A 25,535-nucleotide genomic window follows, 5' to 3' on the forward strand; every position below is an offset into this window, starting at 1 on the left:
CCCTCGGAGTGTGGTGTCAGGAAAATAACCTCACACTCAACGTCAACAAAACTAAGGAGATGATTGTGGACTTCAGGAAACAGCAGAGGGAACACCCCCTATCCACATCGATGGAACAGTAGTGGAGAGGGTAGCTAGTTTTAAGTTCCTCGGCATACACATCACAGACAAACTGAATTGGTCCACTCACACTGACAGCGTCGTGAAGAAGGCGCAGCAGCGCCTATTCAACCTCAGGAGGCTGAAGAAATTCGGCTTGTCACCAAAAGCACTCACAAACTTCTACAGATGCACAATCGAGAGCATCCTGGCGGGCTGTATCACCGCCTGGTACGGCAACTGCTCCGCCCTCAACCGTAAGGCTCTCCAGAGGGTAGTGAGGACTGCACAACGCATCACCGGGGGCAAACTACCTGCCCTCCAGGACACCTACACCACCCGTTGTTACAGGAAGGCCATAAAGATCATCAAGGACATCAACCACCCGAACCACTGCCTGTTCACCCCGCTATCATCCAGAAGGCGAGGTCAGTACAGGTGCATCAAAGCTGGGACCGAGAGACTGAAAAACAGCTTCTATCTCAAGGCCATCAGACTGTTAAACAGCCACCACTAACAGTGTGAGTGGCTGCTGCCAACACACTGTCATTGACACTGACCCAACTCCAGCCATTTTAATAATGGGAATTGATGGGAATTATGTAAATATATCACTAGCCACTTTAAACAATGCTACCTTATATAATGTTACTTACCCTACATTATTCATCTCATATGCATATGTATATACTGTACTCTACATCATCGACTGCATCCTTATGTAACACATGTATCACTAGCCACTTTAACTATGCCACTTTGTTTACTTTGTCTACACACTCATCTCATATGTATATACTGTACTCGATACCATCTACTGTATGCTGCTCTGTACCATCACTCATTCATATATCCTTATGTACATATTCCTTATCCCCTTACACTGTGTATAAGACAGTAGTTTTGGAATTGTTAGTTAGATTACTTGTTGGTTATCACTGCATTGTCGGAACTAGAAGCACAAGCATTTCGCTACACTCGCATTTAACATCTGCTAACCATGTGTATGTGACAAATAACATTTGATTTGATTTGATTTGATTTGTAGTTGTTGTTAATGTTAATCCCATGTCCACTACTATTATTATTGCTGTTGGTCCCACCATTTATTTATATGTAAATATATACTTTTATTGTATCTTTATGTTTCGATATATATACTTTGACGATATATATACTTTGACAACGCTTTCTCTCTTAAAAAAGTTGGAGCATACAATACAGCTCAGTATTTAAAATATTTTTGCTCATCATTATCAAGGGTGTCAATAATTATAGACCCCCACTGTATATATTCTCCTTCGAGATAGTGGCATTTGGCTAGGGGATCATTCCCTGGTTCATTCTTACCCCCTCCTTCTCTGTCCCCTCCAATGTAAGGAAGCAACGAGGGGTGGCCCTACAGAATACCCAGTAGAGAGAGAGCGAGAGAGAGAGAGAGAGAGAGAGAGAGAGAGAGAGAGAGAGAGAGAGAGAGAGAGAGAGAGAACAGAACAGGATGGAATGTCTCTGATTGTCAATGTTCCGTCTCAGAACACCTGACAACATAGAACTTCTATCGTAAGGTGAGTACACATTCTATTGATTCACACACCTGTTATTAGATATTACATTCCTAATTCAGGGTTTTTTATATGACATATTGTAAATGTTTCCTTATTACAGGCTTATCCTATGGATAAAAGTAGCCCGTTTTGGCTAGATATGTGTGTGGGGTAAGTTATTAGAGGTTGAGTAAAAGCCAGAGTCATGTAGCAGGTATGTGTGTGGGATAAGTTATTAGAGGTTGAGTAAAAGCGAGAGTCATGTAGCAGGTATGTGTGTGGGATAAGTTATTAGAGGTTGTGTAAAAGCCAGAGTCATGTAGCAGGTATGTGTGTGGGATAAGTTATTAGAGGTTGTGTAAAAGCGAGAGTCATGTAGCAGGTATGTGTGTGGGATAAGTTATTAGAGGTTGTGTAAAAGCCAGAGTCATGTAGCAGGTATGTGTGTGGGGTAAGTTATTAGAGGTTGAGTAAAAGCCAGAGTCATGTAGCAGGTATGTGTGTGGGGTAAGTTATTAGAGGTTGAGTAAAAGCCAGAGTCATGTAGCAGGTATGTGTGTGGGATAAGTTATTAGAGGTTGAGTAAAAGCCAGAGTCATGTAGCAGGTATGTGTGTGGGGTAAGTTATTAGAGGTTGAGTAAAAGCCAGAGTCATGTAGCAGGTATGTGTGTGGGATAAGTTATTAGAGGTTGTGTAAAAGCCAGAGTCATGTAGCAGGTATGTGTGTGGGATAAGTTATTAGAGGTTGAGTAAAAGCCAGAGTCATGTAGCAGGTATGTGTGTGGGATAAGTTATTAGAGGTTGTGTAAAAGCCAGAGTCATGTAGCAGGTATGTGTGTGGGATAAGTTATTAGAGGTTGAGTAAAAGCCAGAGTCATGTAGCAGGTATGTGTGTGGGATAAGTTATTAGAGGTTGTGTAAAAGCCAGAGTCATGTAGCAGGTATGTGTGTGGGATAAGTTATTAGAGGTTGTGTAAAAGCCAGAGTCATGTCGCAGGTATGTGTGTGGGATAAGTTATTAGAGGTTGTGTAAAAGCCAGAGTCATGTCGCAGGTATGTGTGTGGGATAAGTTATTAGAGGTTGTGTAAAAGCCAGAGTCATGTCGCAGGTATGTGTGTGGGGTAAGTTATTAGAGGTCGAGTACAAGCCAGAGTCATGTAGCAGGTCAGGGTGTAGCTATAGAACCGTTGGGTATCAGGACTAAAACGACAGGCATCAGCAGTCTTCAGTCAGACAGGTGATAAAGGACGGGGCATAAAACAAGTGAGTGATTGAAGGAAAGAATAACTAACACTATCAATTGTCTCTCTTAAACACAGCACAGCTCTGTAGCAGGGAATAACTCACGAAGAGGTAAGCAGACAACAAAAAATATATATATATTTATTATTTGGTAGACTAATTATAGTGATTTTGCTGTTTTTAAAAGAAGAAAGCAAGGTTTCCACTCAATGGTGCTGAACTGTTGGAGTTAGTGTGCCTCTCGTGTAAGAATGTTACTGATGAAGACAGTCCACAAAGTAACTGCTGGATTTACAGTAGATTAACAAAGAGCATGGTGGTAGATAGAAGACCTCATAAAATACATGGAAATCGATACATTATCAATAACGTTTCTGATATTATACTTTTGATCTTTTAAATACTTTGAGGTACGTCATAAACTATGTGGTAAAGACAGACAGTTTTACATTGAATTCCAGTGGGGTTTTTATTTTCTTCAATGTAGCTTTTGAATAGCTAAATCATTAGAAAATAATGTTCTTGAACATCATATAGTTATAAATGATTCAGTGTGAGGGGTGATCTAACAATTATTCACCAACATGTTCACTCATCCATTCTCTCTCTCTGTCTCTCTGTCTCTCTCTCTCTCTTTCTCTCTCTTCTCTTCTCTTCTCTCCTCTCTCTCTCTCTCTTTCTCTTTTCTCTCTCTCTCTCTCTCTCTCTCTCTCTCTCTCTCTCTCTCTCTCTCTCTCTCTCTCTCCCTCTCTCTCTCCTCCCTCTCTCTCTCTCTCTCTCTCTCTCTCTCTCTCTCTCTCTCTCTCTCTCTCTCTCTCTCTCTCTCTCTCTCTCTCTTTCTCTTTTCTCTCTCTCTCTCTCTCTCTCTCTCTCTCTCTCTCTCTCTCTCTCTCTCTCTCTCTCTCTCTCTCTCTTTCTCTTCTCTCTCTCTCTCCCTCTCTCCCTCTCTCTCTTCTCTCTCTCTTTCTCTCGCTCTCACTCCCCCCTCCCTGATCCCCTTTTCTCTCTCTACCTTCTCTCATTACATTTCCCCTCTCTTCTTCCCCCAACCCCTAACCCCTAACCCCTGACCCTAGTAAGAAGGATGACCTGCCACTTATTGAGCTCCTTTGTACGGAGTCTGTCCAGGAGAAAACCTCTGGAGCCTGAGGGAGAGGAGTCCACTTTCAACCGCTGTCTGACCACACTGGACCTGGTGGCCCTAGGGGTGGGGAGTACCCTGGGGGCAGGGGTATACGTTCTCTCTGGGGAGGTATGGATACAACTTCTTCTTAGTTATTTTACCTTAACACTGTTGAGTTGGTTGTCCTACGGGGAGATGTATGGATACATATCTGATAGTTGCACTTATCCTCTATCTTTTCTTCACCTTTTTACCTTTTAACATTTTTAACACTTTAACACTTAACCATACATCACACTTCAATGTAACACTTCAATGTATCACTTCAACGTAACACGTCAACGTAACACTTCAACGTAACACTTCAACGTAACACTTCAACGTAACACTTCAATGTAACACTTCAACGTAACACTTCAATGTAACACTTCAACGTAACACTTCAACGTAACACTTCAACGTAACACTTCAACGTTGTTCAGTATCACTTCAACGTAACACTTCAACGTAACACTTCAATGTTGTTCAGTATCACTTCAACGTAACACTTCAACATAACACTTCAACGTAACACTTCAACGTATCACTTCAACGTAACACTTCAACGTAACACTTCAACGTAACACTTCAACGTTGTTCAGTATCACTTCAACGTAACACTTCAACGTATCACTTCAACGTAACACTTCAACGTTGTTCAGTATCACTTCAACGTATCACTTCAACGTAACACTTCAACGTAACACTTCAACGTAACACTTCAACGTTGTTCAGTATCACTTCAACGTAACACTTCAACGTAACACTTCAACGTAACACTTCAACGTAACACTTCAAATTATCACTTCAACGTAACACTTCAACGTAACACTTCAATGTAACACTTCAACGTAACACTTCAATGTTGTTCAGTATCACTTCAACATAACACTTCAACATAACACTTCAACGTAACACTTCAACGTATCACTTCAACGTAACACTTCAACGTAACACTTCAACGTAACACTTCAACGTTGTTCAGTATCACTTCAACGTAACACTTCAACGTATCACTTCAACGTAACACTTCAACGTTGTTCAGTATCACTTCAACGTATCACTTCAACGTAACACTTCAACGTAACAAACACTTCAACGTAACACTTCAACGCTGTTCAGTATCACTTCAACGTAACACTTCAACGTAACACTTCAACGTAACACTTCAACGTAACACTTCAAATTATCACTTCAACGTAACACTTCAACGTAACACTTCAATGTAACACTTCAATGTAACACTGCAACGTAACACTTCAACGTAACACTTCAATGTAACACTTCAACATAACACTTCAACGTTGTTCAGTAACACTTCAACGTAACACTTCAACGTTGTTCAGTATCACTTCAACGTAACACTTCAACATAACACTTCAACGTAACACTTCAATGTAACACTTCAACGTTGTTCAGTAACACTTCAACGTAACACTTCAACATAACACTTCAATGTAACACTTCAACATAACACTTCAACGTAACACTTCAACGTAACACTTCAACATAACACTTCAACGTTGTTCAGTAACACTTCAACGTAACACTTCAACGTTGTTCAGTAACACTTCAACGTAACACTTCAACGTTGTTCAGTATCACTTCAACGTAACACTTCAACGTAACACTTCAACGTAACACTTCAATATAACACTTCAATGTAACACTTCAACGTAACACTTCAACGTAACACTTCAACGTTGTTCAGTAAAACTTCAACGTATCACTTCAACGTAACACTTCAACGTTGTTCAGTAACACTTCAACGTAACACTTCAACGTTGTTCAGTATGACTTCAACGTAACACTTCAACGTAACACTTCAACGTAACACTTCAACGTAACACTTCAAAGTATCACTTCAACGTAACACTTCAACGTAACACTTCAACGTAACACTGCAACGTAACACTTCAACGTAACACTTCAACGTATCACTTCAACGTATCACTTCAACGTATCACTTCAATGTAACACTTCAACGTAACACTTCAACGTTGTTCAGTATAACTTCAACGTAACACTTCAACATAACACTTCAACGTAACACTTCAACGTTGTTCAGTAACACTTCAACGTAACACTTCAACATTGTTCAGTAACACTTCAACGTTGTTCAGTATCACTTCAACGTAACACTTCAACGTATCACTTCAATGTAACACTTCAACGTAACACTTCAACGTAACACTTCAACGTAACACTTCAATGTAACACTTCAATGTAACACTTCAATGTAACACTTCAACGTTGTTCAGTAAAACTTCAACGTATCACTTCAACGTAACACTTCAACGTTGTTCAGTAACACTTCAACGTAACACTTCAACGTTGTTCAGTATGACTTCAACGTAACACTTCAACGTAACACTTCAACATAACACTTCAACGTAACACTTCAACGTTGTTCAGTAACACTTCAACGTAACACTTCAACGTTGTTCAGTAACACTTCAACGTTGTTCAGTATCACTTCAACGTAACACTTCAACGTATCACTTCAACGTAACACTTAAATGTAACACTTCAACGTAACACTTCAACGTAACACTTCAACGTAACACTTCAATGTAACACTTCAATGTAACACCTAAACGTAACACTTCAACGTAACACTTCAACATTGTTCAGTAAAACTTCAACGTATCACTTCAACGTAACACTTCAACGTAACACTTCAACGTAACACTTCAACGTTGTTCAGTAGAACTTCAACGTATCACTTCAACGTAACACTTCAACGTAACACTTCAACGTATCACTTCAGCGTAACACTTCAACGTAACACTTCAACGTAACACTTCAGCGTAACACTTCAACGTAACACTTCAACGTAACACTTCAACGTTGTTCAGTAACACTTCAACGTAACACTTCAACGCTGTTCAGTATCACTTCAACGTATCACTTCAACATAACACTTCAACGTAACACTTCAACGTTGTTCAGTAACACTTCAACGTATCACTTCAACGTAACACTTCAACGTAACACTTCAACGTTGTTCAGTAACACTTCAATGTAACACTTCAACGTAACACTTCAACGTAACACTTCAACGTATCACTTCAGCGTAACACTTCAACGTAACACTTCAACGTAACACTTCAGCGTAACATTTCAACGTAACACTTCAACGTAACACTTCAACGTTGTTCAGTAACACTTCAACGTAACACTTCAACGTTGTTCAGTATCACTTCAACGTAACACTTCAACGTAACACTTCAACGTATCACTTCAACGTAACACTTCAACGTAACACTTCAACGTAACACTTCAACGTAACACTGCAACGTAACACTTCAACGTAACACTTCAACGTAACACTTCAACGTATCACTTCAACGTATCACTTCAACGTATCACTTCAATGTAACACTTCAACGTAACACTTCAACGTTGTTCAGTAACACTTCAACGTAACACTTCAACGTTGTTCAGTATCACTTCAACGTAACACTTCAACATAACACTTCAATGTAACACTTCAACGTTGTTCAGTAACACTTCAACGTTGTTCAGTATCACTTCAACGTAACACTTCAACGTATCACTTCAATGTAACACTTCAACGTAACACTTCAACGTAACACTTCAACGTAACACTTCAATGTAACACTTCAACGTAACACTTCAACGTAACACTTCAACGTAGTTCAGTAACACTTCAACGTAACACTTCAACGTTGTTCAGTATGACTTCAACGTATCACTTCAACGTAACACTTCAATGTAACACTTCAACGTAACACTTCAACGTAACACTTCAACGTTGTTCATTATCACTTCAACGTATCACTTCAACGTAACACTTCAACGTAACACTTCAACGTTGTTCAGTATCACTTCAACGTAACACTTCAACGTATCACTTCAACGTAACACTTCAACGTATCACTTCAACGTAACACTTCAACGTAACACTTCAAGGTAACACTTCAACGTAACACTTCAACGTATCACTTCAACGTAACACTTCAACGTAACACTTCAACGTTGTTCAGTAACACTTCAACGTTGTTCAGTAACACTTCAACGTTGTTCAGTAACACTTCAACGTTGTTCAGTATCACTTCAACGTAACACTTCAACGTATCACTTCAACGTAACACTTCAACGTAACACTTCAACGTTGTTCAGTAACACTTCAACGTTGTTCAGTAACACTTCAACGTTGTTCAGTATCACTTCAACGTAACACTTCAACGTATCACTTCAACGTAACACTTCAACGTAACACTTCAATGTAACACTTCAACGTAACACTTCAACGTTGTTCAGTAACACTTCAACGTAACACTTCAACGTAACACTTCAACGTATCACTTTAACACTATAGTGGGGGCGGCAAAACATAGTAATGGTTCAGTTTGTGATAAAAGCACCTCATTTGGCAGATATGTAGATTCATGTTTAATAAAAATATTTAGATATCGATCCATCTCAGGTTTGACCCCTGGGAAGAAGGGGGTGACACCCATCTGAGAAAATAATTGTCACGTTCTGACCTTTATTTCCTTTGGTTTGTCATTATTTAGTATGGTCAGGGCGTGAGTTGGGGTGGGCAGTCTATGTTTGTTTTTCTATGATTTGGGGTTTTCTATGTTTCGGCCTAGTATGGTTCTCAATCAGAGGCAGGTGTCATTAGTTGTCTCTGATTGAGAATCATACTTAGGTAGCCTGGGTTGCACTGTTTGTTTGTGGGTGATTGTCTATGTTGATTGCTTGTTTCAGCGCAGTTTGCATTAGCTTCACGGTTGTTATTTCGTTTATTGTTTTTGTACAGGGTTTCAGTGTTCAGAGTTTTCTTTATTAAAATGAATGATGAACACATACCATGACGCATTTTGGTCCTCCGATCCATCTCGCCTCACCTCTTCAGATGAAGAGATAATAACGGGTGAATAATATATGTTAAGACACACTCCAACTATTTGTGAACATATCCTGTTGAAAAACAGCATGTACAAATACAGTAAGTAACCTTAAAGGTAGAAACATTGGTGCCCTCTGATGTCATCGGCCTTTCTTCTTGCTAAGCCCCCCTTTTGTGCCATGTCATGAGGATACCTGGACCACATATCATATTTGTTCAATAAATCAGGTGTGAAATGAGGTGAAAAGGAGACTGGAGTTCCACTTTTAATGAGTAAACATATCCAGGAAGGTTCAGTTTGGGATTAACCTTGATGCAGGTTCAACAGCACAGGACTGACAGGAACGACTCTTGACAGGAATGATACATTGACCTAAAGCAAGGAGGGGGGATGCTCTGATGGTAAATGATGGATGAAGACATTGGCAAAATGTGGTGCTTTTCTTTTCTTCTCACAAAATAAACAACCGTTAAGAACATTTCAGTTTAGACGCCTGAACACCTTTTGCACATTAACTTAACACCGTAACCCTTCAACACTTAAAGGGTCATTTCGTTTTTTTTTACAGCCAACTTACCCCAACCAGCGATTCACTTGATGTGCTGTTTGGGTGCTCTGAAAAAACATTAACAAAAACAACCAAATATGTCATTTTAGAAACGGAAACGGGTCTCAGTAGAGTGACACAGGTCTTTAGATGTTGTACACATGAAAGTGTGTCATTCCGAACTTTATCCGCAACGTAACGTTGCGATTCGAGTGATTTGTCTCCGTCCATTCTAGCAGCAGTCTACACGGAGAATGGAACGGCTAGATAGGGAAAACAGCTTGAGTTGCACACAATGGAATATAATGCACAATGGGGATGAGGAAGTGAATTGCTGGTTGAGGTAAAAAAAAAAAAAAAGAAAGTGAAATTGTAAAAAAATGGACCTTTCGAAAACATGCCATTTACATACATTTTTTTTTAGATTGCTTATAAAAAGTTAAAATTCTCCTTTAAAATGCTCCAGATCCACTTTGAATTTCCTTAAGATTATGTATTTCTATCTATCTCATCTAATGAAAGTCACTATACAAATGTAATGTATGATTTGCTATCATGATTTTCAGATGACTCCGAAATGTTAGGTTCCTTCCTTCTCAGGGAGTTTTCTGTGGCCAATGGGCTTCTTCTTCTGCATTGCTGATGTAAAAATAGCTTTATAAAATCAATGTTATTGATTGATTGTCATGTTTATCAGGTTGCTAGGACGTCGTCAGGTCCCAGCATCATCATATCCTTCTTCATCGCTGCCGTGGCCTCCGTCTTTGCCGGCTTGTGTTACGCTGAGTTCGGGGCCCGCGTCCCCAAAACGGGGTCTGCGTATCTGTACAGCTATGTGACGGTGGGAGAGCTACTGGCGTTTATTACCGGGTGGAATCTGTTGCTGTCCTACGTCATTGGTAAGATACAACAATATATTACTTCCTTCTAGTTCAGGCTGATTCTTCCTTCTAGTTCCTATCTGATCTACACTCACCGGCCAGTTTATTAGGTACACCACCTCGTTCACAAAAATGGATCGCTCCTATAGCAAGTGAGTCACGTGGCCGTGGCTTTTTATATAAAGCAGGCAGACAGGCATTGAGGCATTCAGGTACTGTTTCAATTAACTTTAGAATGGACCAAACGACTGACCTAAGCGCCTTTGAGCGTGATATGATTGTCTGTGTCAGGCGCACAGTATCCAGTATCTCAAACATTTCCGCTCTCCTGGGGTTTTCACGCACGACAGTGTGTAGGGTTTTCCGAGGACGGTACAACAAACAACAAACATCCAGTCAGCGGCCGTCCTGGGGGGACGGTCCTGTGGTTGATGAAAGATTGAAGGAGAATGGCAAGGACCATGCAAGCTAACAGGCGGGACACGAACAGACAGATAACGGTCCAGTACAACAGTGGTGGGCAGAACAACAGCTCAGAACACACAACTCGTAGATTCTTGTCACGGTGGGCTACTGCAGCAGACGACCACACCGGGTTCCACCCCTATCAGCTAAAAACCAGAAGAACCGGCTCCAGTGGGCAACGCCATCATCAACATTGGACAACTGAGGAGTGGAAAAACATTGCCTGGAATATGACAGTGAGTTTAATTTACTTGAGTGGCCTGGTCAGTCCCCAGACCTGGTCAGTCCCCAGACCTCAAACCCAATAGAACATCCTTAGGATGAGACGGAACGGGCTGTTCGCAGCATGAATATTCCACCGTCTAATCAGCAGCAGCTGCGTGATGCCATCACGTCAGCATGGACCAACATCCCCGTGGAACATTTCCGACACCTTGTAGAATACCGAAGAATTTAGGCTGTGATCTTTATTGAGGCATGTTTATAATGTTGTTAGTATAACTGCTGTGACGATAAACACTTTGGCTCAGTGCCTGGGAACACTGAGAACCATAAATGATCAACCATAAATCAAGAAGAACAAGAATCCAATGTCTTCCCTTAACCTTTGATCTCTGACTTTAACCTCCTGCAGTAAAACAGTGATTCACCATCATCCATTTATTGGCTCCAGTCCAGAGCTATAGACAGCATATATATATATATACAGTGCCTTGCGAAAGTATTCGGCCCCCTTGATTTGTCTTCCAACAAGACAATGATCCAAAACATAAAGCAAAATCTACAATGGAATGGTTCAAAAATAAACATATCCAGGTGTTAGAATGGCCAAGTCAAAGTCCAGACCTGAATCCAATCGAGAATCTGTGGAAAGAACTGAAAACTGCTGTTCACAAATGCTCTCCATCCAACCTCACTGAGCTTGAGCTGTTTTGCAAGGAGGAATGGGAAATAATGTCAGTCTCTCGATGTGCAAAACTGATAGAGACATACCCCAAGCGACTTACAGCTGTAATCGCAGAAAAAGGTGGCGCTACAAAGTCTTAACTTAAGGGGGCTGAATAATTTTGCACGCCCAATTTTTCAGTTTTTGATTTGTTAAAAAAGTTTGAAATATCCAATAAATGTCGTTCCACTTCATGATTGTGTCCCACTTGTTGTTGATTCTTCACAAAAAAATACAGTTTTATATCTTTATGTTTGAAGCCTGAAATGTGGCAAAAGGTCGCAAAGTTCAAGGGGGCCGAATACTTTCGCAAGGCACTGTATACTTCTCTCAAGAGAAGACTGGCTATTTGCACACTGCCCAGAAATTGAGGTGGAAACTGAGCTGCACTTCCTAACCTCCTGCCAAATGTATGACCATATTAGAGACACATATTTCCCTCAGATTACACAGAGAGGCAGAGAGAGAGAGAGATGTAGAGAGCGAGAGAGAGAGAGGCAGAGAGAGAATTCTGCAAAAATATTCTCAAGTGTACAACCCCAAATAATGCATGCAGAGCAGAATTTGGCTGATACCCGCTAATGATCAAAATCTAGAAAAGGGCCGTTAAATTCTACAACCACCTAAAAGGAAGCGATTCCCAAACCTTACATAACAAAGCCATCACCTACAGAGAGATTAACTTGGAGAAGAGTCCCCTAAGCAAGCTGGTCCTGGGGCTCTGTTCACAAATATAAACGAGCCCCAGGACAGCAGCACAATTAGACCCAACCAAATCATGATAAAACAAAAAGATAATCACTTGACATATTGGAAAGAATTACCCCCCCAAAATCAGAGCAACTATAATGATATTTGGCCCTAAACAGAGAGTACACAGTGGATACCTGACCACTGTGACTGACCCTAAACAGAGAGTACACAGGGAATACCTGACCACTGTGACTGACCCTAAACAGAGAGTACACAGTGAATACCTGACCACTGTGACTGACCCTAAACAGAGAGTACACAGTGAATACCTGACCACTGTGACTGACCCTAAACAGAGAGTACACAGTGAATACCTGACCACTGTGACTGACCCTAAACAGAGAGTACACAGTGAATACCTGACCACTGTGACTGGCCCTAAACAGAGAGTACACAGGGAATACCTGACCACTGTGACTGACCCTAAACAGAGCGTACACAGTGAATACCTGACCACTGTGACTGACCCTAAACAGAGAGTACACAGTGAATACCTGACCACTGTGACTGACCCTAAACAGAGAGTACACAGTGAATACCTGACCACTGTGACTGGCCCTAAACAGAGAGTACACAGGGAATACCTGACCACTGTGACTGACCCTAAACAGAGAGTACACAGGGAATACCTGACCACTGTGACTGACCCAACAGATTTCACAATGTACAGACTCAGTGAGTATGGCCTTGCTATGCAGAAAGGCTGCCGAAGGCAGACCTGGCTCTCAAGAGAAGACTGGCTATTTGCACACTGCCCACAAATTTAGGTGGAAACTGAGCTGCAGTTCCTAACCTCCTGCCCAATGTATGACCATATTAGATAGACATATTTCCCTCAGATTACACAGATCCACAAAGAATTCAAAAACAAACCCAATTTTGATAAACTCCCATATCTACTGGGTGAAATACCACAGTGTGCCATCACAGCAGCAGGATTTGTGACCTTTTGCCACAAGAAAAGGGCAACAAGTGAAGAACAAACACCATTGTAAATACAACCCATATTTATGCTTATTTATTTTCCCTTTTGTACTTTAACTATTTGCACATCATTACAACACTGTATATCGACATAATATGACATTTGAAATGTATTTTTTAATATTTTTTTATTGTTGAGTACCACTTTTCTTTATTATCTATTTCACTTGCTTTGACAATGTAAACATACGTTTCACATGACAATAAAGCCCTTAAATTGAATTTGAATTGAGAGCGAGAGAGAGAGAGAGAGAGAGAGAGAGAGAGAGAGAGAGAGAGAGAGAGAGAGAGAGAGAGAGAGAGAGAGAGAGAGACAAAGAGAGAGAGAGAGAGAGAGAGAGAGAGAGAGAGAGAGAGAGAGAGAGAGAGAGAGAGAGAGAGAGAGAGAGAGAGAGAGAGAGAGAGAGAGAGAGAGAGAGAGAGACAGAGAGACAGAGAGAGAGAGAGAGAGAGAGAGAGAGGGAGAGAGAGAGAGAGAGAGAGACAGAGAGAGAGAGAGAGAGAGACAGAGAGAGAGACGAGAGAGAGAGAGAGAGAGAGAGAGAGAGAGAGAGAGAGAGAGAGAGAGAGAGAGAGACAGACAGACAGACAGACAGACAGACAGAGAGAGAGAGAGAGAGAGAGAGAGAGAGAGAGAGAGAGAGAGAGAGAGAGAGAGAGAGAGACAGACAGACAGAGAGAGAGAGAGAGAGAGAGAGAGAGAGAGAGAGAGAGAGAGAGAGAGAGAGAGAGAGAGAGAGAGAGAGAGACAGACAGACAGACAGACAGAGAGAGAGAGAGAGAGAGAGAGAGAGAGAGAGAGAGAGAGAGAGACAGACAGACAGACAGACAGACAGACAGACAGACAGAGAGAGAGAGAGAGAGAGAGAGAGAGAGAGAGAGAGAGAGAGAGAGAGAGAGAGAGAGAGAGAGAGAGAGAGAGAGAGAGAGAGAGAGAGAGAGAGAGAGAGAGAGAGAGAGAGAGAGAGAGAGAGAGAGAGAGAGACAGAGAGAGAGAGAGAGCACAGTTTGTACAGCAGTTTCAACCAGGAGGTGCTACCGTGCTCTCAAAAGCAATTCCACGGCAGTTAAGTTAACGCTTCCTGGACAATACTGACCCATAAAAATAAATGTGCTAATTAATAGTCTAGCCCTACTCACAGAATTGAAGTGTCCGAGATACCTAACCTTAACTAATTGGAGTCATTTTCCTAAGCTTAACCAATCACATTTCTTGCCTAACTTAGTTAATCACATTCATATCTGCCCTCTGTATGTACGATATGACACAACACAGTACAATGATGATTCATAATGAACTCTCTCCTCTTCAGAGTTATCTTCTCATCTTCTCAACGTTAATGATCACTATGGTCTGGCATTACTCATACCATATGTATATACTGTATTTTATACCATCTATTGCACCTTGCCTATGCCGCTCGGCCATCGCTCATCCATATACTTATGTGTACATATCCTCATTTACCCCTTTAGATCTGTGTGTATTAGGTAGTTGTTGGGGAATTGTTAGATTACTTGTTAGATCTGTGTGTATTAGGTAGTTGTTGGGGAATTGTTAGATTACTTGTTAGATATTACTGCACTGTTGGAACTAGAAGCACAAGCATTTCGCTACACTCACAATAACATCTGCTAACCATGTGTATTTGACCAATAAAATTAGATTTGATTTGATGTTTAATGTACAAGAGTTACAAGATGAGATGGTGTCAAATACCCTGGGTTGTTCTGAACAGAACGAGCCTCTGTTTTGTCTATCGTGAAGATAATTCACAGTGTAACACAGACACGAAGGGTCATCATGACTCCTGTCAATGCTCACCAAAAAAAATCACTATCTGTTTCTCTGAATTGGCCCTTATGTTAGATCTTATGTTATAACTTATCTAGTCATGTTGAACATGAACAAGCTTCAAAATCATGCCCACCTGACCCAGATTATGATTTATAATGGACTGCTTGATGTAGTTCCCCAAAGCCACCACTAGGGGAGCTCTTTAAAACACCTCATAGTTGAAGACTGTTCTTTGAGTCATAAAAAGTGCATTAAAATAGCAAACTGTGCACACTTTGGAGAGGTGTGTGTGTCCCCACTTGGAGACTCCCGTTAGTCCTCTCACTCAAACCCTTGTTTTGTCTTATGTTGCACCTACACTAAACTATTACCAGGAATAGTCAGGTTACTGAATGAATCCAGAGTATTTTAATAAAGTACAGTAAATGTGAAATGCACATCAAATCAACAGGGAAATGTTTGGATTCAGTCTAGTGTCAGGTGAACTGTTGTGTCCTCTCACCTTTTGATCTAATACTTGTCCCATTTATCTCTAAACTGTTCCCTTTCAGTTGCTACCATGGTTACGCATGTGCTTTTTATATTTATTCTGTAAGAAACATTTACACGTAGCCCTATCCATAAAAGGCTGATTCCCACCAGTCTAAAGGGTTGATTGGTTGATCATTGTCATATTGGCTAATCTCCTCTCATCATCATCCTGTCAGGAACGTCCAGCGTGGCGAGGGCTTGGAGCGGAACCTTTGATGACCTCATCGGCAACGCCATGGGGAACTTCTTCAAAGAAAACGTAAACATGAATCTCCCGGGCCTCGCAGAATACCCAGACTTCTTTGCTGCTGGACTCATTATGCTCCTGGCAGGTAAACTGAATCTGATTGATTGATTGGTTCGTTTAACCACATAGAGACATTAAAACTGTCGGGTACTGGTGATGATGGTGATGATGATGGTGATGATGTTGATGATGATGGTGATGATGTTGATGATGATGGTGATGATGATGGTGATGATGTTGATGATGATGGTGATGATGATGATGATGATGATGATGGTGATGATGATGATGGTGATGATGATGATGTTGATGGTGATGATGATGGTGATGATGTAGATGATCACATGTTTCCATCCTGTGAAGGTCTGCTGGCCTTCGGCGTCCAGGAATCGGCAATAGTCAACAAGATCTTCACGGCCGTCAACATCCTGGTACTTCTGTTTGTCATTGTAGCGGGCTTCGTCAAGGGAGACATCCGTAACTGGCAGATCAGTCAGGAGGAGCTCATCAACGCTACAGCAGAATTACAGTATGCAACCATGTTTCATTACAATACAAAACATTTGAGTACAACACATGAGATATCCTTCATCATTTTTTAATTTTTTATTTTTACCTTTATTTTAGGCAAGGCAAGTCAGTTAACGTCAAATTCTTATTTTCAATGACGGCCTCGGAATTAACTGCCTGTTCAGGGGCAGAACGACAGATTTGTACCTTGTTCGGGGATTCGAACTTGGAACCTTATGGTTACTAGTCCAACACTCTAACCACTAGGCTACCCTGCCGCCCCATCATACCAAACTTGCTAGCAACTGCAGTGGATGTTGAGCACATGTCTATACAGGCACATGTGTGTGAGGATGTTATAGCTGTGGTATTAGCAGGAAATATTAGCGTGAATCCTTCAACCAAGATCTCTGGAAAACCAGAGAAGATTGGAAAGGTACTATTCTGCAACCATATGTACATGGTCTTCTCCAGGAACCTAACGTCTACAGTCAACGTGACCAGTATATACAGTGCCTTGCAAAAGTATTCGGCCCCCTTGAACTTTGCGACCTTTTGCCACATTTCAGGCTTCAAACATAAAGATATAAAACTGTATTTTTTTGTGAAGAATCAACAACAAGTGGGACACAATCATGAAGTGGAACGACATTTATTGGATATTTCAAACTTTTTTAACAAATCAAAAACTGAAAAATTGGGCGTGCAAAATTATTCAGCCCCTTTACTTTCAGTGCAGCAAACTCCCTCCAGAAGTTCAGTGAGGATCTCTGAATGATCCAATGTTGACCTAAATGACTAATGATGATAAATACAATCCACCTGTGTGTAATCAAGTCTCCGTATAAATGCACCTGCACTGTGATAGTCTCAGAGGTCCGTTAAAAGTGCAGAGAGCATCATGAAGAACAAGGAACACACCAGGCAGGTCCGAGATACTGTTGTGAATAAGTTTAAAGCCGGATTTGGATACAAAAAGATTTCCCAAGCTTTAAACATCCCAAGGAGCACTGTGCAAGCGATAATATTGAAATGGAAGGAGTATCAGACCACTGCAAATCTACCAAGACCTGGCCGTCCCTCTAAACTTTCAGCTCATACAAGGAGAAGACTGATCAGAGATGCAGCCAAGAGGCCCATGATCACTCTGGATGAACTGCAGAGATCTACAGCTGAGGTGGGAGACTCTGTCCATAGGACAACAATCAGTCGTATATTGCACAAATCTGGCCTTTATGTAAGAGTGGCAAAAAGAAAGCCATTTCTTAAAGATATCCATAAAAAGTGTAGTTTAAAGTTTGCCACAAGCCACCTGGGATACACACCAAACATGTGGAAGAAGGTGCTCTGGTCAGATGAAACCAAAATTGAACTTTTTGGCAACAATGCAAAACGTTATGTTTGGCGTAAAAGCAACACAGCTCATCACCCTGAACACACCATCCCCACTGTCAAACATGGTGGTGGCAGCATCATGGTTTGGGCCTGCTTTTCTTCAGCAGGGACAGGGAAGATGGTTAAAATTGATGGGAAGATGGATGGAGCCAAATACAGGACCATTCTGGAAGAAAACCTGATGGAGTCTGCAAAAGACCTGAGACTGGGACGGAGATTTGTCTTCCAACAAGACAATGATCCAAAACATAAAGCAAAATCTAAAATGGAATGGTTCAAAAATAAACATATCCAGGTGTTAGAATGGCCAAGTCAAAGTCCAGACCTGAATCCAATCGAGAATCTGTGGAAAGAACTGAAAACTGCTGTTCACAAATGCTCTCCATCCAACCTCACTGAGCTCGAGCTGTTTTGCAAGGAGGAATGGGAAAAAATGTCAGTCTCTCGATGTGCAAAACTGATAGAGACATACCCTAAGCGACTTACAGCTGTAATCGCAGCAAAAGGTGGCGCTACAAAGTATTAACTTAAGGGGGCTGAATAATTTTGCACTCCCAATTTGTCAGTTTTTGATTTGTTAAAAAAGTTTGAAATATCCAATAAATGTCGTTCCACTTCATGATTGTGTCGCAAAGTTCAAGGGGGCCGAATACTTTCGCAAGGCACTGTATGTCCTGTATTGTGATCTCTCCAGGAACCTAACCTCTACAGTCAACGTGACCAGTATATATGTCCTGTATTGTGACCTCTCCAGGAACCTAACCTCTACAGTCAACGTGACCAGTATATATGTCCTGTATTGTGACCTCTCCAGGAACCTAACCTCTACAGTCAACGTGACCAGTATATATGTCCTGTATTGTGACCTCTCCAGGAACCTAACCTCTACAGTCAACGTGACCAGTATATATGTCCTGTATTGTGACCTCTCCAGGAATCTAACCTCTACAGTCAACGTGACCAGTATGTATGGGGCTGGAGGGTTCTTCCCGTACGGTTTCGACGGGACAATCGCTGGAGCCGCTACCTGTTTCTACGCCTTCGTAGGCTTTGACTGCATCGCCACAACAAGTAATCTTTGATCTTTAAACATGTGCAGACACATTAACCTATATACAGAAACACTTCCATCCTACAGAAACACTGATCAAGCCAGGAGCTTCTCCAAACTTCGTCCATATAGTATCTTTAGTAATGTCTACTCTACTCAGAATGCTTAGGCATACTGTAACAGTCAATATTCTACATGATTAAACCTTGCTTGCTTAATTGACCGGTATTGGCTGATTGATTGATCAACTGGTTGGCCAATCGACTGATGGATTGATTGTATTGACAGATCTTCATGAATTAATTAATTAATTCATTGTCTCTCTCCAGGTGAGGAGGTAAAGAACCCTCAGAAGTCCATCCCGCTGGGCATTGTGGCGTCTCTCCTCATTTGTTTCCTGGCCTACTTCGCCGTGTCGGCAGCCCTCACTCTGATGATGCCCTACTACCTGCTGAATGTTAACAGCCCGCTGCCCGTGGCCTTCATGTACATCGGCTGGGGGCCTGCCAAGTATGTGGTGGCTGTCGGTTCACTCTGCGCCCTCTCCACCAGGTAGGTAGGAGAACGCGGGAAGTCCCTGGTCGATGATGTCACCAGGCGTCATTACAGTTAGTCAGTTGACCGGTTTTTCTCTGTCTGTCTGTCTGTCTGTCTGTCTGTCTGTCTGTCTGTCTGTCTGTCTGTTTCCTGTACAGTCATGGCCAAAAGTTTTGAGAATGACACAAATATTAATTTCCACGAAGTTTGCTGCTTCATTGTCTTTAGATATTTTTGTCAGATGTTAATATGGATACTGAAGTATAATTACAAGCATTTCATACGTGTCAAAGGCTTTTATTGACAATTACATGAAGTTGATGCAAAGAGCCAGTATTTGCTCTGTTGACCCTTCTTTGTCAAGACCTCTGCAATCTGCCCTGGCATGCTGTCAATTAACTTCTGGGCCACATCCTGACTGGCAGCCCATTCTTGCATAATCAATGATTGGAGTTTGTCAGAATTTGTGGGTTTTTGTTTATCCACCCGCCTCTTGAGGATTGACCACAAGTTATCAATGGGATTAAGGTCTGGGGAGTTTTCTGGCTATGGACCCAAAATATCGATGTTTTGTTCCCCAAGCCACTTAGTTATAACTTTTGCCTTATGGCAAGGTCCTCAGCAGTCCAATCTCTGTACCTTTTGCAGAATATCAGTCTGTCCCTGATGTTTTTCCTGGAGAGAAGTGGCTTCTTTGCTGCCCTTCTTGACACCAGGCCATCCTCCAAAAGTCTTCGCCTCACTGTGCGTGCAGATGTACTCACACCTGCCTGCTGTCATTCCTGAGAAAGCTCTGTACTGGTGGTGCCCCGATCCCGCAGCTGAATCAACTTTAGGACACAGATCTGGTGCTTGCTGGACTTTCTTGAGCGCCCTGAAGCCTTCTTCACAACAATTGAACCGCTCTCCTTGAAGTTCTTAATGATCCGATAAATGGTTGATTTAGGCACAATCTTACTGGCAGCAATATCCTTGCCTGTGAAGCCCTTTTTGTGCAAAGCAATGTTGACGGCAAGTGTTTCCTTGCAGGTAACCATGGTTGACAGAGGAAGAATAATGATTCCAAGCACCACCCTCGTTTTGAAGCTTCCAGTCTGTTATTCGAACTGAATCAACATGACAGAGTGATCTCCAACCTTGTCCTCGTCAACACTCCCACCTGTGTTAATGAGAGAATCACTGACATGATGTCAGCTGGTCCCTTTGTGGCAGGGCTGAAATGCAGTGGAAATGTTATTGGGTGATTCAGTTAATTTATTCATGGCAAAGAGGGACTTTGCAATTAATTGCAATTCATCTGATCACTCTTCATAACATACTGGAGTATATGCAAATTGCCATCATACAAACTGAGGCAGCAGACCTTGTGAAAATGTATATTTCTGTCATTCTCAAAACTTTTGGCCACGACTGTACAGTCTGGTGGGTTCCATGTTCCTTGACCTGTGACTGTAACATGTCTGATGGCTCTCTGTGTCTGTCTGTCTCCTGTACAGTCTGTTGGGTTCCATGTTCCCTATGCCCCGCGTGCTGTTTGCTATGGCCAGAGACGGTCTCCTCTTCAAGCCCCTCAGTAAGGTCAGCGCCAGACAAAGTCCTGTCATCGCTACCATCTCCTCCGGGGTCGTAGCAGGTAACACCCCAACCCTCTCTATCTCTCTCTCTATCCTCTCCTCCGGGTCGTAGCAGGTAACACCCCATCCCTCTCTATCTCTCTCTCTCTCTACCCTCTCCTCCGGGGTCATAGCAGGTAACACCCCATCTCTCTCTCTCTCTCTCTCTCTCTCTCTCTCTCTCTCTCTCTCTCTATCCTCTCCTCCGGGTCGTAGCAGGTAACACCCCATCTCTCTCTTCTCTCTCTCTCTTTCTCTCTCTCTCTCTCTCTTCTCTCTCTTCTCTCTCTCTTCTCTCTCTCTTCTCTCTCTCTTCTCTCTCTCTTCTCTCTCTCTTCTCTCTCTTTCTCTCTCTTTCTCTCTCTTTCTCTCTCTCTCTCTCTCTCTCTCTCTCTCTCTCTCTCTCTCTCTCTACCCTCTCCTCCGGGGTCATAGCAGGTAACACCCCACCTCTCTCTCTCGCTCTCTCTCTCTCTCTCTCTCTCTCTCTCTCTCTCTCTCTCTCTCTCTCTCTCTCTCTCTACCCTCTCCTCCGGGGTCGTAGCAGGTAACACCCAATCCCTCTCTATCTCTCTCTCTCGTTCTCTTTCTCTCGTAGAGATATGAAGAGTTTGTGTTTGGCCTATGATATATTTTGTGTGATGATTTATCTACGGTAAATACTTGAATGCTTGTTTGTTTTCCTTTCCAGCGATAATGGCCCTGGTGTTTGACCTGAAAGCATTGGTTGACATGATGTCAATTGGGACACTCTTTGCCTACACACTTGTGGCTATATGCATTCTTATACTCAGGTAAATATTTCCCAATATCTAAACTTAGATGAATAGCAGTCCTCTGTATTGATTTTGCAAAAATAAACGGTACTAAGTTGACTTTATAACATCTAGGTACCAAGAGACCCAATCAGACGACTCAGATCTACAGATCCTTGAATTAAGCACCAAGTTTGGTTGTCTCAAACCGCCATCATTCCCAACATCGGGCACCTCGAAAACAGTCACAGGTTTGACTGTACTGTCTGGTACGAAAAACAGTTTGACAAGAAATCTCCAATACGCCTGTATTTAAAGTTTCCACTTATAACAATGACAAATAATATTATTCAAAGATGGTCTACATTGTAAAGGTGCTGGGGTATCTGAGGTGTGCCATTATGAAGTATTCCCATCTTTCTTTCAGTCATTCTTCCCTCACCCTCTTCCTCTCTCTCTCTGTTCAGTTGTTCTTCTCTCACCCTCTTCCTCTCTCTCTCTGTTCAGTTGTTCTTCCCTCACCCTCTTCCTCTCTCTCTATGTTCAGTTGTTCTTCTCTCACCCTCTTACTCTCTCTGTTCAGTTGTTCTTCTCTCACCCTCTTCCTCTCTCTCTGTTCAGTTGTTCTTCTCTCACCCTCTTCCTCTCTCTCTGTTCAGTTGTTCTTCTCTCACCCTCTTCCTCTCTCTCTCTGTTCAATTGTTCTTCTCTCACCCCCTTCCTCTCTCTCTGTTCAGTTGTTCTTCTCTCACCCCCTTCCTCTCTCTGTTCAGTTGTTCTTCTCTAACCCTCTTCCTCTCTCTCTGTTCAGTTGTTCTTCTCTCACCCTCTTCCTCTCTCTCTCTGTTCAGTTGTTCTTCTCTCACCCTCTTCCTCTCTCTCTCTGTTCAGTTGTTCTTCTCTCACCCTCTTCCTCTCTCTCTGTTCAGTTGTTCTTCTCTCACCCTCTTCCTCTCTCTCTGTTCAGTTGTTCTTCTCTCACCCTCTTCCTCTCTCTCTGTTCAGTTGTTCTTCTCTCACCCTCTTCCTCTGTCTCTGTTCAGTTGTTCTTCTCTCACCCCCTTCCTCTCTCTCTCTGTTCAGTTGTTCTTCTCTCACCCCGTTCCTCTCCCTCTCTGTTCAGTTGTTCTTCTCTCACCCTCTTCCTCTGTCTCTGTTCAGTTGTTCTTCTCTCACCCCCTTCCTCTCTCTCTCTGTTCAGTTGTTCTTCTCTCACCCTCTTCCTCTCACTCTCTGTTCAGTTGTTCTTCTCTCACCCTCTTCCTCTCTCTCTCTGTTCAGTTCTTCCCTCACCCCTTCCTCTCTCTCTGTTCAGTTGTTCTTCTCTCACCCCCTTCCTCTCTCTCTCTGTTCAGTTGTTCTTCTCTCACCCCCTTCCTCTCTCTCTCTGTTCAGTTGTTCTTCTCTCACCCTCTTCCTCTGTCTCTGTTCAGTTGTTCTTCTCTCACCCCCTTCCTCTCTCTCTCTGTTCGGTTGTTCTTCTCTCACCCTCTTCCTCTCTCTCTCTGTTCAGTTGTTCTTTTCTCACCCTCTTCCTCTCTCTCTCTGTTCAGTTGTTCTTCTCTCACCCCCTTCCTCTCTCTCTCTGTTCAGTTGTTCTTCTCTCACCCTCTTCCTCTCTCTCTCTGTTCAGTTGTTCTTCTCTCACCCTCTTCCTCTGTCTCTGTTCAGTTGTTCTTCTCTCACCCTCTTCCTCTCTCTCTCTGTTCAGTTGTTCTTTTCTCACCCTCTTCCTCTCTCTCTCTGTTCAGTTGTTCTTCTCTCACCCCCTTCCTCTCTCTCTCTGTTCAGTTGTTCTTCTCTCACCCTCTTCCTCTCTCTCTCTGTTCAGTTGTTCTTCTCTCACCCTCTTCCTCTCTCTGTTCAGTTGTTCTTCTCTCACCCCCTTCCTCTCTCTGTTCAGTTGTTCTTCTCTCACCCTCTTCCTCTCTCTCTTTGTTCATTTGATCTTCTCTCACCCTCTTCTTCTCTCTCTCTGTTCAGTTGTTCTTCTCTCACCCTCTTCCTCTCTCTCTGTTCAGTTGTTCTTCTCTCACCCTCTTCCTCTCTCTCTCTATTCAGTTGTTCTTCTCCTACCCTCTTCCTCTCTCTCTGTTCAGTTGTTCTTCTCTCACCCTCTTCCTCTCTCTCTGTTCAGTTGTTCTTCTCTCACCCTCTTCCTCTCTCTCTGTTCAGTTGTTCTTCCCTCACCCTCTTCCTCTCTCTCTCTGTTCAGTTGTTCTTCTCTCACCCTCTTCCTCTCTCTCTCTGTTCAGTTGTTCTTCTCTCACCCCATTTCTCTCTCTCTGTTCAGTTGTTATTCTCTCACCCTCTTCCTCTCTCTCTCTGTTCAGTTGTTCTTCTCTCACCCTCTTCCTCTCTCTCTCTGTTCAGTTGTTCTTCTCCTACCCTCTTTCTCTCTCTCTGTTCAGTTGTTCTTCTCTCACCCTCTTCCTCTCTCTCTGTTCAGTTGTTCTTCTCTCACCCTCTTCCTCTCTCTCTCTGTTCAGTTGTTCTTCTCTCACCCTCTTCCTCTCTCTCTCTGTTCAGTTGTTCTTCTCTCACCCCTTCCTCTCTCTCTGTTCAGTTGTTCTTCTCTCACCCTCTTCCTCTCTCTCTCTGTTCAGTTGTTCTTCTCTCACCCCCTTCCTCTCTTTGTTCAGTTGTTCTTCCCTCACCCCTTCCTCTCTCTGTTCAGTTGTTCTTCTCTCACCCTCTTCCTCTCTCTCTTTGTTCATTTGATCTTCTCTCACCCTCTTCTTCTCTCTCTCTGTTCAGTTGTTCTTCTCTCACCCTCTTCCTCTCTCTCTGTTCAGTTGTTCTTCTCTCACCCTCTTCCTCTCTCTCTCTATTCAGTTGTTCTTCTCTCACCCTCTTCCTCTCTCTCTTTGTTCATTTGATCTTATCTCACCCTCTTCTTCTCTCTCTCTGTTCAGTTGTTCTTCTCTCACCCTCTTCCTCTCTCTCTGTTCAGTTGTTCTTCTCTCACCCTCTTCCTCTCTCTCTGTTCAGTTGTTCTTCTCTCACCCTCTTCCTCTCTCTCTCTATTCAGTTGTTCTTCTCCTACCCTCTTCCTCTCTCTCTGTTCAGTTGTTCTTCTCTCACCCTCTTCCTCTCTCTCTGTTCAGTTGTTCTTCTCTCACCCTCTTCCTCTCTCTCTCTGTTCAGTTGTTCTTCTCTCACCCTCTTCCTCTCTCTCTGTTCAGTTGTTCTTCCCTCACCCTCTTCCTCTCTCTCTCTGTTCAGTTGTTCTTCTCTCACCCTCTTCCTCTCTCTCTCTGTTCAGTTGTTCTTCTCTCACCCCATTTCTCTCTCTCTGTTCAGTTGTTATTCTCTCACCCTCTTCCTCTCTCTCTGTTCAGTTGTTCTTCTCTCACCCTCTTCCTCTCTCTCTGTTCAGTTGTTCTTCTCTCACCCTCTTCCCCTCTCTCTCTGTTCAGTTGTTCTTCTCTCACCCTCTTCCTCTCTCTCTGTTCAGTTGACCTTCTCTCACCCTCTTCTTCTCTCTCTCTGTTCAGTTGTTCTTCTCTAACCCTCTTCCTCTCTCTCTGTTCAGTTGTTCTTCTCTCACCCTCTTCCTCTCTCTCTCTGTTCAGTTGTTCTTCTCTCAC

General features: G+C 42.5%; 1 protein-coding gene across 4 annotated transcripts in view; it reads left to right on the plus strand.

Annotated features, from left to right (window-relative positions):
- The first annotated feature begins 1,531 nt into the window (after nt 1–1,531).
- Nucleotides 1,532–25,535, plus strand: part of LOC118381877 (cationic amino acid transporter 2-like) — a 31,137-nt gene continuing 7,133 nt past the window's right edge. Inside the window, exons 1-11 of one of the 4 annotated variants that reach the window (XM_052517327.1) lie at nt 1,532–1,664; nt 2,965–2,998; nt 3,964–4,139; nt 10,177–10,378; nt 16,014–16,169; nt 16,448–16,613; nt 18,924–19,060; nt 19,370–19,592; nt 21,074–21,210; nt 21,882–21,984; nt 22,081–22,214. In XM_052517327.1, coding sequence (XP_052373287.1) covers nt 3,972–4,139; nt 10,177–10,378; nt 16,014–16,169; nt 16,448–16,613; nt 18,924–19,060; nt 19,370–19,592; nt 21,074–21,210; nt 21,882–21,984; nt 22,081–22,214 — 1,426 coding nt within the window. In that variant the 5' untranslated portion in view covers nt 1,532–1,664; nt 2,965–2,998; nt 3,964–3,971. Of the gene's footprint in view, nt 1,665–1,795; nt 1,815–2,567; nt 2,909–2,964; nt 2,999–3,963; nt 4,140–10,176; nt 10,379–16,013; nt 16,170–16,447; nt 16,614–18,923; nt 19,061–19,369; nt 19,593–21,073; nt 21,211–21,881; nt 21,985–22,080; nt 22,215–25,535 lie in introns of those variants that run through there. The other 3 variants (XM_052517335.1, XM_052517333.1, XM_052517334.1) reach the window with 3 other exon arrangements.

This window comes from Oncorhynchus keta, chromosome 4, assembly GCF_023373465.1.
Source record: "Oncorhynchus keta strain PuntledgeMale-10-30-2019 chromosome 4, Oket_V2, whole genome shotgun sequence".
Classification (NCBI taxonomy): domain Eukaryota; kingdom Metazoa; phylum Chordata; class Actinopteri; order Salmoniformes; family Salmonidae; genus Oncorhynchus; species Oncorhynchus keta.